Source organism: Heterocephalus glaber, unplaced genomic scaffold, assembly GCF_053883595.1.
Source record: "Heterocephalus glaber isolate CG9 unplaced genomic scaffold, H.glaber_assembly_v1.0 deba00001555, whole genome shotgun sequence".
Classification (NCBI taxonomy): domain Eukaryota; kingdom Metazoa; phylum Chordata; class Mammalia; order Rodentia; family Bathyergidae; genus Heterocephalus; species Heterocephalus glaber.
The window spans coordinates 7,063,820-7,076,209 of record NW_028258346.1 but is presented as its reverse complement, the minus strand read 5'-3'; the positions used below and the strand labels follow the sequence as shown (position 1 = coordinate 7,076,209).

At 34.6% G+C, this 12,390-nt stretch overlaps 1 protein-coding gene across 2 annotated transcripts in view; it reads left to right on the top strand.

Annotated features, from left to right (window-relative positions):
• Rnf19a (ring finger protein 19A, RBR E3 ubiquitin protein ligase) overlaps nucleotides 1–12,390 on the top strand; it is a 56,331-nt gene that overhangs the window by 17,540 nt on the left and 26,401 nt on the right. For both annotated transcript variants that reach the window (XM_004850165.4, XM_004850164.4), the window contains one exon: nucleotides 10,258–11,024. In XM_004850165.4, coding sequence (XP_004850222.1) covers nucleotides 10,351–11,024 — 674 coding nt within the window. In that variant the 5' untranslated portion in view covers nucleotides 10,258–10,350. The remainder of the gene's footprint in view (nucleotides 1–10,257; nucleotides 11,025–12,390) is intronic.

Genomic DNA, 12,390 nt, shown 5'->3' with positions numbered 1-12,390 from the left:
TCCTTTGGAAAACTGCCAGGTATGCCCCCCCAAAAAACTGTACATCATTCTTTGTAAAGAAATGTCCGTGTAGCAAAAGGCAGCTGAAACTCAAGCAGAAAGCCATAGTCTTAGTGGTTTGAGGTGGCAGGTGATAGAGTTTGGAATTGCCAGAGTGGGTGGAAATTGAGTGGATAAATCTCAGAAAGAAATTGTTATAGTGAGATAGCCCTTAAAGTGTGGATAAACTCTCCTTCAATAACTCATTGTCTCCTGAACTGTGTATGGAGATTTCAAGGATCTTAAAGGAAAACAATAACTAGAAGGCAGAAAAAAAGCTGAGTAGAAATTCAGCTGCTTACCCTCTGCAAAGGAGACAGAATTTGATGTTTGATTTTCACCAAAGAAAGGGGCTTCCTAAATATTTCTGCTTTCTACAGGCCCACTCTAAAAAAGCATAAAGCCAACCCTTTATATAAGTTCAAGTTGATGATCCAGTGATGTTAAATGCCAGGTACAGTTAAAATCTGGGCATGTGAAAAATCAGAAAAATACAGCTCAATATAAAGACTGCCCCCCAATAAGTTAGCAGAATTAGTAGACAGACTTTTAAACCAGTTCTAATTTTTTTTTTTTGGTATCAGGGATTGAACTCAAGACCTTGCACTTGCGAGGCAAGTGTGGTGCCACTGAGTTAAATCCCCTGCCCCTAGCTCTAATATTTTTAAGGATTTAAAGACAGATATGATCATAGTGACCGAACAGATTGGTAGTCTTAGTAGAGAAATGAAAACTATAAAATAGAACAGTCAGGCCAGGGATTTAGCTCAGTGGTTTTGCTGCCTGCTGCGCAAGCATAAGGACCCGAGTTCGATCCCTGGTACCAGAAAAACAAAACAAAAAGCAGTCTGCAGCTGAAAATACAGTATCTAAAATGAAAATTTCACTGGACTGATTTAACAGCAGATTGAAGACAGCAGAGGAAAAAGTTGGTGAAACTAAAGATGAATTAATAAAAATTAGCCAAAGAATGGAGGAAAAAAATGATTATAAAAATATGAACAGGGCCAGGGATTTAGCTCAGTGGTTTCGCCGCGTGCTGTGCAAGCGCAAGGACCCAAGTTCGATTCCCAGTACCAAAAAAAAAAATATATATATATATATAAACAAAGCCTCTGTCAGTGGTCACTGGGTTAAATTGTCTAACATGCAAATAATTAGAATTTTTTTTTGGTACCAGGGATTGAACTTGGGACCTTGCGCTTGTGAGGCAGGTGGCGGAACCACTGAGCTGAATCCCCAGCCCCAAATAATTAGAATTTTAAAAGTAGAGAGAGGGACAGTAGATTGGAAAATATTTAAGTAATTTTCCCCAAAATTCTTACTTAGTTTGAATCAGCTTCAAATCCAGGGAATTTGATGAACCCAAAGCAGGATAAGTTAAATATGAAGAAAACTACATCTCAGCATGTATTAATCAAATTGCTGACCAGGAAAAATAGAAATTGTTGAATGCAGCCAAAGAGGAAAAAGTCACATTACATACAAGGGAATTAAAATATCAATGAAAAATGACTTACCAAAAATGATGGTGGACATGACCTAGTTAAAGTTCTGAAAAGATAAAGCTTTCAACCTGTAATTCTATATTCAGCAGATGTATCTTTTTTTAAAAAAGCCAAAATAAGGACGTTTCAGATAAAGAAAAGGATAGTTCATTGTTAGGAGATCTGCACACCATGAATTGCTAAAGCAAGTTCTTTATGGCTGCAGAAAAATGACTCAAAATAGAAAGAAATGTGGATCCACAAGAAAGAAAGAAGAGCACCAGAAATGACAAATATATCTATAAATAGGTTTTATTCTCTGAAAGGATTCCATAAGCAAATTTAAAAACTATTGACATAATAAAGGATGGTGGTGAGAATTCAGGGAAATAAACACCTATTATGATTAGTGGGAATACAAGTTGGGATAAAACATTTGGCTAATCTATTTCAACAGCTTATTTTAGAAGTCCATGTCACTTAGATAGTACAATATTCATATACCAAGAAATGGCTTATCAAATCAGTGGGAGTGAAGTAGTGGAGAGATCATTATTTAGTAACTAATGTTAAGATAACTGGCTAGCCATTTAGAAATAAAATTTTGATCTCAGCTTACTCATGATTTTCAGATAAATTGAAATGTGTGATTTAAAAACTATACAAAACATTAGAAAATTTTTAAAATACAATCTTGGAACAAGCAAAGCTTTTATAAGACAGGTGTAGAAACCAAAACTTAGAAAGACAAAGATAACTGAATTTGACCACATAAAATTTTTTTGAAATTTCTCCATTTAAAAAGTTTCCATATAGGGCCGGGGATTTAGCTCAGTGGTTCCACCGCCTGCCCTGGAAGCACAAGGACCCGAGTTCGATCCCTGGTACAAAAAAAAAAAAAAAAAAGTTTCCTTATAAGCAAATACATTTTTTAAAAAATATGTGTGTGTGTGTGTGTGTGTGTGTGTATATATATATATATATATATGTAGGTCTTCATCAATAAGGAAAAGTCTACCAGCATGATATAAACATGTGGTTAGTTCACTAAAAGTGAAATGTCAGTGACTTGTAATATAAAAGGCCTAAAAAAATCTTTCTCATCCATCAAAGCAGATGTTCCTCTTGGTTTTCCAATCTCACGTACTGATAAATAGCCATTAAAATTAAAATTTTTCCTTATTCCTCATTTTGTTCCATCTTCTTAACATAAGTATATACTGAAAAAGTTATACTTTTATAATTCAAAATACATCTAAGAGTCTTGTCTTTCATGACTCTGCCTTGAAGCTTCTGACGTTAGTGTAGTGTCCAAGTTAGTGAACTTTAGGAACTCTGGAATTCTCTATACCTGTTTCCTCCTTGCTAAAATGAAATGGGGGTGGGAGGGAGTTAGTGTTCTTCCTGTGCTGTTCAACAGTGCTGGTAAATACAGTTGAATGCTACTTTTATTACCAGACGTCTGGAAAAGAAAAGAGAATTAGAGAAGCTGTAGGTACTCTTTGCTCTAATATTTAGTATTTAGACTGTGGCTGTCCAACCTGTTGGCTTGCCTGGGCCACATTGAGTGAAGAGGAATTGTCTTGGAACACATATAAAATGTATAATACAGTATAACTAATGTATGTAAGTAAAAAAAAAAACCTTCCTTTATTTTTATTTTTATTTTTTATTGTAACATTTGAAAAAAGGTAACAAAAACATAAAACTAATACTTGACCTTGTATTTGTGAAACGAATTGGTGTCTAATTTAATCAAAGTGGGTACAATTCTTAGTTCTCAAAGTGCTTGTCAGAAGGTTTTTATCTAATTTTACTCTTCATGTACTTCATCCTTAAAAATAGTTGTTCACAAATCTGCATACTGCCAAAAAGTGATGACATGAATGAAGCATGATTAAGAAACAAGGGTTATTTTTTTCCAGGAAAATAGGTCTTACAATTTTCACCAGCTGTCCCTCAGACAAAGGTCTACTATCTAGAATATATAAAGAACTTTTAAAAATCAGACCTCCCAAATTTAAAGACCCAGTCCAAAAATGGGCATCTGAAATGAACACATTTCTCAGACAAAGAAGGAGAAATAGCAAATAAACATATGAAAAAATGTTCAACATCACTGGTCAGTAGAGAGATGCAAATGAAAACAACACTGAGATTCCACCTCACCCCAGAAGGAATGGCTGCTATTACGAAATCAACTAATAACAGATGCTGGGGGCCCTGTGGGGAAAGAGGAACCCTATTCCATTGCTGGTGGAGTGTAGACTGGTGCAACCACTGTGGAAATCAGTATGGAGATACCTCAAAGAACTAGGACTGGAAGTCCCATTTGACCCAGCTATTCCACTGCTGGGTATCTTCCCCAAAGAATTAAAAGAATCGTATCACAGTGATATATGTGCACCCATGTTCATAGCAGCACAATTCGTGATAGCTAAAATTTAGAAGCAACCCAGTTGCCCATTAAGTGGAGACTGGATAAATGTGTTGGTTTTTTTTTATAAAATCGAGTACTACTGAGCCATAAAAAATGAGAAACTAGAGACATTTCTAGCTAAATGGATGCACATTGAGGTGATACTCTTAAGTGAAATAAATAGGACACGTGTAAATACCGAAGTTTCTCTAGTGTGAGAAACTGAAAGTGTAAATAAGGACTAAATGTATAATAGATAATGTGAAATAGGAAGAAAAGGGGCAATGGGGAGGGGAAGTGGGAGGGGGAGGGGGAAAAGAAAGAAAGGAATGAAATTAATATGAGAAAAAGAAAAAAATGGAAACCAAGTCTTTGTAGATTGGGGGGTGGGGGATGGAGTGGTTGAAGGGAGGCCAGGAGAATGGGGAAAAAATAAGAACCAAGATGGATTATGTAAAGGTGCAAATTTCCAGTGATGAATGTCATTATATTGTATACCTTAACTGTACCAATAAAATTAATTTTTAAAAAGTATTAAAGAGATGTGATCAAAGTTTTCTTTGGATTGAATATCTGTAGCAGTGTACATTCCAAAAATTAATAAATAGCCATTGATTTTTCTAGTATTAGTGATATTATATATGTTGTTACAACAGTATTATGAGCAAAGGGCCAGAGATTTAGCTCAGTGGTTTTGCTGCCTGCTGCGCAAGTGCAAGGACCCAAGTTCAATCCCCGGTACCCCAAAAAAAAAAACAAAGCTATTTGATGTTTTTGTGCTTTCTATGTCACAGCTGCTAAATGAGCTATTTTAACTTATTAAATTATAACACAGTAACCCCAAGTTTAATAAGTAAGAAAATTTATTTGCTCAATAACAGATGCCTATCTTCACACTCACGTGTGTAGTTAGGTTGAAATACTATTATCAGTAGGTGCTAAGTTTTAAGTGGCAGGTTTCAATTGGACTGCATACTGTGTATCCAGGAGGTGGAGCCAGCACTGCACTGCCTACACAGCATTTTGTTGTCTTGTATGCAGTCTGCCCTAAAGCACCACACAATTGAATAAATTGTGAAAAACATTCCTAAAAATCACACAGTAGTGTTAAAAGTTTTCGATCTTGTGGGGCCACAGTACTAGCTGTCCCTGCCTATATGCAGCCCACTGGCCACAGTTGGAAGTGCCTGATTTAGACAGCACAAATTTATTGGATTTTTCCAATATTTTTACCTTTTGGAGAAGTGACAGAAACCTAGTGTTGGCTGAGTAACAGGATACATTTGAACTTCTAATAGAAATTTCTCTTGAGAAGTAAGGGAGGGGAACTTTTTACCCAACCTTCATTTTCTGCACTGCTTGTTGGTGAGTCATAAGTCATTTAGGCACATAGGTTGCTATTAGATGCTACTACAGTGTTTATGGTTAGGAAATATTTATCCATGGGATATTTTTAATCTATAATTCTCAAAGTTATATTATTTCAGGATATTTAGCATGTTTTAAGAATCCTGGAGCACTTGTGGAATAAAAGCTTCTTTTTTTTTTTTCTAGTTTAAAAATCTGGATGTAGAAAGGCTATATAATAAGGATCATGCAGCAATAGCAACCCCAAAGCCTCACTTACTTAGCCAATATTTATTACTCACTTTTTATAAGCTACACATTATGTAAGATACTAGGCTAGGGATACAAAGCTTATCTTTCATTTCAGCCAACATTTAGTACAATGTTAGGTTTTATTAGATACTTTAAACATTTTAATTTCACATTATTCTTGGAACATTCTAAGTGAGTGGGGTTATCCATGTTTTATAATAGAGATCACAGACTTAGTTATAACACCTTATCTAAAAGGTTTTTCTGTTTCCAAGGCCTGTTTATTATATACCAGTACTAGTTGGTTTTGCTGTCCTGCCCTCTCCAGAATCACCCCGCACACACCTTTTCTTCATTTATCCTGCTTTATGCTCCAGGAAGTTGACTTCTAAGAATGCTTCATTTGTTGTCCCTTGTTGACTTCTGACTGGATTTGGATTTGGCCATTGGGAGGCACTGGCAGGATTTTGGGTCCCGAGGAGAAAGAAGCTGGATATTTATTCAGTCAGCTGCTCTTGATCAGCTACTCTCTCTCCAGTAACTGCTCCCTCCCTGCTATTTCATTCTAAGGGCTGACAGCAGCTTCCTGAGCGCTTCATCTTTTGGTTCCTTTGACACTCTTCACACTTTTGTTGTGTGCATCCTTCAGTTAACCGCTTTATAAATGCATTGGTTTTTGCTAGGACCCTGACCTATACGCTTTTCTTAAAACATAGGAGGCTGTCTGTATAGATTGTTCTTACTTATCCTGTTTTGTAACTTTATATTTAAAGGCTGAGGTACATTTCCTATTAAAGGGTATTGTAATTATTGGTTAGATGCTTCAGCTAGAGTGCTCAACTTTTGTAATTTTTATAAAGTGTTAAAAAAGCATGGTGTCAAATATATTTTAAGATGAGTCAGTAAACTCGGCACTTTTACTAGATCTTTATGCCACATATCTTTTAGGTGGTAGGAACACCTTTGTTTTGGGCCGTTTCCTAGTCCTGAATTTATCACACATTCCTTAAGAGGTAGAAAAAAGTAAGAATCAAGAGATCTTGACTTTAAAAGTGGTATAAATACTGTAAAATAGAGACGGTTAAACAGGTTTGGGACTTTGTCCTTTTCAAAATCAATATAAAGAAAAAGATTTATTATGAAGCTTGGCTTACATGACTATAGAGGCAGAGAAGTCCCATAACCTGCCATCTTAAGCTAGAGGCCAGGAAAGCTGGCATAGTTCCAGTCCAAACCCAAAGGTTTAAGAACCAGAGGAGCCAGTGGTGTAAGTACTGGTTTGAGTTCAGAGGTCTGAGAACAGTAGCATTGATGCCCAAAGGCAGGAGAAAAATGGTGATCCTAACCTAGCAGAGAGCTGCAAGTTCACTCTTCCTCTGCTTTTTGGGTTTTTTTGTTTTTGTTTTTCCTATTCAGGCCCTTGGTGGATTGACTGGTACCCATGCATATTAGTGAGAGCAATCTTTACTCAGTCTGCTGATTCAGATCCTAATCTAGAAACACTCTCAAGAGACACACCCCAAAGTAGTGTTTTACCAGCTATCTGCGTATCTGTTTGCCCAATCAAGTTGACACATAAAAATACCCAAAGGCCAACCTATGTTATCTTTACTCCACTGCTTTTTTTATGTTATCAATGCATTATAGCTTGACAAATTCTTGTAATAGTAAATCTATATAAAGTATTTCCAAGGTTAGGGATTATTAGGATGAGGATATTTCCTATAATACCATTAAATAGGTCTACTTCCTTTGTTCTGAAATAGTGTGTATTGTTATACCATATGAACATTTAGGATTTTATATACATTTATTCTGTATTTAACCCAGTAGACCTCAAAATTGTCTAATTGGTTTTAGGATATGTTTCTTCTCTAGATATCAAAATAAGGATAGGAAATATGTGTATCTTGTCAGTGGTAATAACGTCAGTGTTTAGCACATGCTAGGCTAGATTTCAGTTAAGCCACAGTACTTTTGAGGCTTTCCAGTCCCCTTTAGTTACATGCTTATAGACAGTTCCTTGGATTATTTCTACAGAGGACAGTCATCAAATTGTCTTGATTTTAAAAATAAGTGTATTTTAACAAAATCTCTTTAGTATTAGTGCTTCTTAATCAAAGTGTGCAACCAAATCACTGAGCAACATTTTCCAAATATATTTTTCTAATATATAAGCTCATCAAAAATTTAGGGCCGGGGATTTAGCTCAGTGGTTTTTGCGGCCTGCTGCACAAGAGTAAGGACCCAAGCTCAATCCTCGGTACCAAAAAAAAAAATTTTGATTGGGCCATATTTTGTTGTTATTGTGGTTATTGTTGTTGTTGCTGTTTATGTGACTTAGCTAGAAATAAGTATATCATTTTAAACAGTCCAGAAGGCATAAAATAAATACTAAAGATTGCATTGCCTGTGGTAAGCATTTTTAGTGGTTTCTTAACTTACTTTCCCAGACGCTGTATATAGTATGTGTATATAACACTGTGCAGTGTTTTTTCTACAAATAGACTCATGCTATACATAATCCTTTACAATTACTGTTGTTCACTCAGCATTCTATTTGAACATAATGCAGTATGATCAAAATATATGTGAACGTTAAAATGAAAAGAAACATATTACAGTAAAAGACACATTGCCATTAATCCCCCTCAAACTACTCCTTCTTGCTTTGATCATACTTGCCTCATCATTCTTGCCACTTTTTGAAGCACTGGAAGTCCACTTTCATGTCTTTATGAGGTGTGATCAAACATACAGTGATTGCTGCTGTTGAAGGTCACCTAACAGAAAAGCAGGCTTGTAAAACCATTATGATGTGTCTTCATACACCCTACTGGTATTCACCATGCAGCTTCTGGCTGTTTACCAAAGTCATAGTGACCATGAAAGGTAAATGTTTTGAATCAATTCAAGACATCAAGGCAGCCAGAACAGTGCAACTAAAGACATCACTAAAGAAGACTTCCAGAACTACTTCCAAAAGTGGCAAGAATGATGGGGTAAGTGTGTTCAAAGAGAAAGAAAGTATCCTGAGGAGTTAATGGCAATGTGTATTTTACTGTAACAAAATTTTTTTACATTTTAAACATTTATTTTTCTATCACACCTCATACCTTTGCAATCACTACACATGTTAAAGGTCTCTTTGTGTTTACTTCTTATAGGTAGTCACAACCCTGACTTCTAACATTGTAGATTAATTCTACCTTTTTTGAACTTTATATAGATAGAATTATACGACATACATTCTTTTATGTGGTAGTCTTTCTTATGTGTAGAATTATTTTCATTAGTTTGTAGTATACCATAAATACCAGAGCATAAATATACCACAACTTCTTTATTTTGTTGTTGGAAATATGCCTTGTTTTCAGTGTTTTGACTAATACAAATATTGCTGTAAACATTGTTATGTATGTCTTTTGATGGATTTATTTTGCCTTGTGAACTCATTTGTTAATAAAATTGCTGGGTAATAAATTACAGTATCTGTATGTTCAAATTGGGTAGATATTATTGAACAATTTTCCAAAGAATTTGGGCCATTTTATAATCCCATCAGTATGGGAGATTCTTACTCCTATATCATATGAAAATATTCTTTTAATTTTAGCCACCCTACTGCATGGGTGTGTAATAGTCTCTCAATGTAACTTTAATGTTTTATTCTCTGATGGAGCATTTTTTTCATATCCTTTTGTAGAGTATGTACCTATTATATCTTCCCCCCCTTTTTTGGTTGAGTTGTCTATTTTTATTGATTTGTAATGTTCTTTACGTATTTTGGGTACTGTTCCTTTTTTAGTTCTGTATATTCTCCCATACCCTTAGTACTTCCTGTTGATTTTATTATAGTCCAATTTATCAATCTTTTATAGTTAGTACTTTTGTATATTCCATTTAAGAAATTTTTCATTGAATTATTCTCTTATACTGTCTCCTAAAGTCTACATGGTTTTATTTTTTACATTTAAATCTATGAACCATCTGGCATTGTTTTTATACATGGAGTGAGCCATAAGTCAAACCATTTTCTCAGGTGAAAAACCAGTAGACACAGTACTTTTTTCTTAAAAAAAAAACAAAAACTAAAGGCCATTCTTAGTACTCAGCAGTGTCATCATTTTCATAAATCAAGTATGTATATGGGACTTTAAGACAATATTCTGTTCCATTGCTCTATATCAGTCTTTATGACATAGCATACTGTCTTAATGTAATTTAATAATAAATCATTGTTCTGGCAGTGGAAGAGCCCTTCCCCCATGATGTTTTCTCTTCAAGATTGAATAAACTGTCCTTAGCTCTTTGTATTTCTGTGTATCTTTTATTGTCAATTAAAAACAACCAAAAACTAAAGGCTGTGAGGTATTGCTGAAGTTAAAGTGATAATGATCAAAAATTTTACCTAATATTTTATAATGATCAGGGTTAGCTCAAATATTTATTAAGATTAAACAGTGTTCTCATTGCTAGTTCAGCATTAATTTTATATTCTTCTATAAACTGATAAATTGGCCTTATTTTTAAACTAAAGTTAAAGGATATACGTGTTTGGAATTTGTAAGTTATAAAAACATGCAGATGGAGCCAGGGATTTAGCTCAGTAGTACTGCACCTGAGTTTGATCCCCGGTACTACCAAAAAAAAAAAAAAAAAAAAAAGCAGATGAAAAATATAATTTAATGATCTTGGTTTTTGTTTTTTCAGGACGTCTATGATAACATCTTCTATAAATCAAACTTTTTCAAGAATTCTCTGAAGGAACCAAGTAGGCTCTTCGTACATCATGACTTAATCTGAATGCAACAACAAGAAACAGGATTTATTTTTAAGTATAATGAAGGGCTGTGTGTAAACACTGACCCTGACTCAATTCTCATGAGCATTCTAGACATGAGTTTCCATCGACAAATGGGTTCAGATCGAGATCTTCACTCTTCTGCTTCATCTGTGAGCTTGCCTTCGGTTAAAAAAGCACCCAAAAAAAGAAGAATTTCAATAGGCTCTCTATTTCGGAGGAAAAAGGATAGCAAACGTAAATCAAGGGAGCTAAATGGCGGGGTGGATGGAATTGCAAGTATTGAAAGTATACATTCTGAAATGTGTACTGATAAGAACTCCATTTTCTCTACAAATACCTCTTCTGACAATGGATTAACTTCTATCAGCAAACAAATTGGAGACTTTATAGAGTGCCCTCTGTGCCTTTTGCGGCACTCTAAAGACAGATTTCCCGATATAATGACTTGTCATCATAGATCTTGTGTGGATTGCTTACGACAGTACCTAAGGATAGAAATCTCTGAAAGTAGAGTTAATATCAGTTGCCCAGAATGTACTGAACGATTTAATCCCTATGACATTCGCTTGATATTAAGTGATGATGTCTTAATGGAAAAATATGAAGAATTTATGCTTAGACGGTGGCTTGTTGCAGATCCTGATTGTAGGTGGTGTCCAGCTCCAGACTGTGGGTAAGAAAACACTGTTTGACTTTCTGTGGGGATTAAAAAAAAAAAAATTGCTGGCTGTTACTCAACTAAACATGTCAAAGAATTCATTCATTATGAAATCATGTTAGGTATAACATTAGGTGTTAAAGGCAAGAATCTTATTTTTATATTGTCTCTACGTTACATACTCACTTAAGAGCATTTTTGAAAGACGAGTAAGATAGTAGAGAACAGGTTTTAGCCACATGCAAAATTGAATTTCCCCATCCACTTAGAGAATTTTTATTTTTGAATAATAGAGGAAATGATCAAGTTTGTGGTGAGAGGGTTATTTATGATCATAAATGTATGACTTTTTTGCCACAGAATGATACATTCATGTTGATACATGTAAACATTTGTTAGTCTTAAGATTTGCTACCTATATAATAGGTATATAATACTTTATTTATTAGGTTGTATAATACTTTATTTGCCTCAAGTTTTTAAATTATAAATACCATTTCCACAACATTTAAGATAATTGCATGTATGTATTTGATTATTATGTTAACAAGAGCCCCTGTTTATATAAACTTTTAATATGTTCAGTTGTCTGATCCAAAAAAGTCATATACTCTGGTTTTTTTTTTTTTTGGTACTGGGGATCGAACTCAGGTGCAGCACTACTGAGCTAAATTCCTGGCCCGAAAGTCATATACTCTTCAAGAATAGTAAGAGCCAACAACGGTTGAGTTTTAGCCTACTACTAGTACACTGAAGTTTGTGAAAACCTAAAATTTCCAGATTATTTAGGTATAGTGTCAGGCAAGGCTGGAATATAAAATTTATCAGATTAGAATTTCAGAACTCATTTGAATCAAACCTATTTTTAAAAGCTTATTGAGTAGTGAATTTTCAGATTGCATCTAACCTATATTCATAATCTTACTTTTTATATTTTATACTTTTAAATAAGAAAAATTACGTTTCTAGCATGTACAAGTCTCAGTTTTTCCAGATAACACTAGCACTTAACCATCCACCAAGGATTCATGTGATATAAAGCATTAAAATTACCTAATTACTTAATACTTTATGAATTCATCATTTGTGTGTAGGACTGAGATACCGTTCAGTGTCATATTTGAATTGTGCTCTCCCGTACTGTAAAGAACTTGTATGACAGCAAAATCTATCTATAAACTGCCCCAAGGTTAGTGGTGCCTCCAGGTGTAATGGTTGAACCAAATTCTGAGACCCATGAAAAGCTAAACTCTAAAGAAAAAGATGAGAAGAAAATAGAAAGAATGAACATTAACTTTTAAGAACTTGAAGAGACTGTGTCCTGTTAGAAAAACAACTTAGATATGATTGTATCACTCTGATCCTATGAACTCTTGGCACA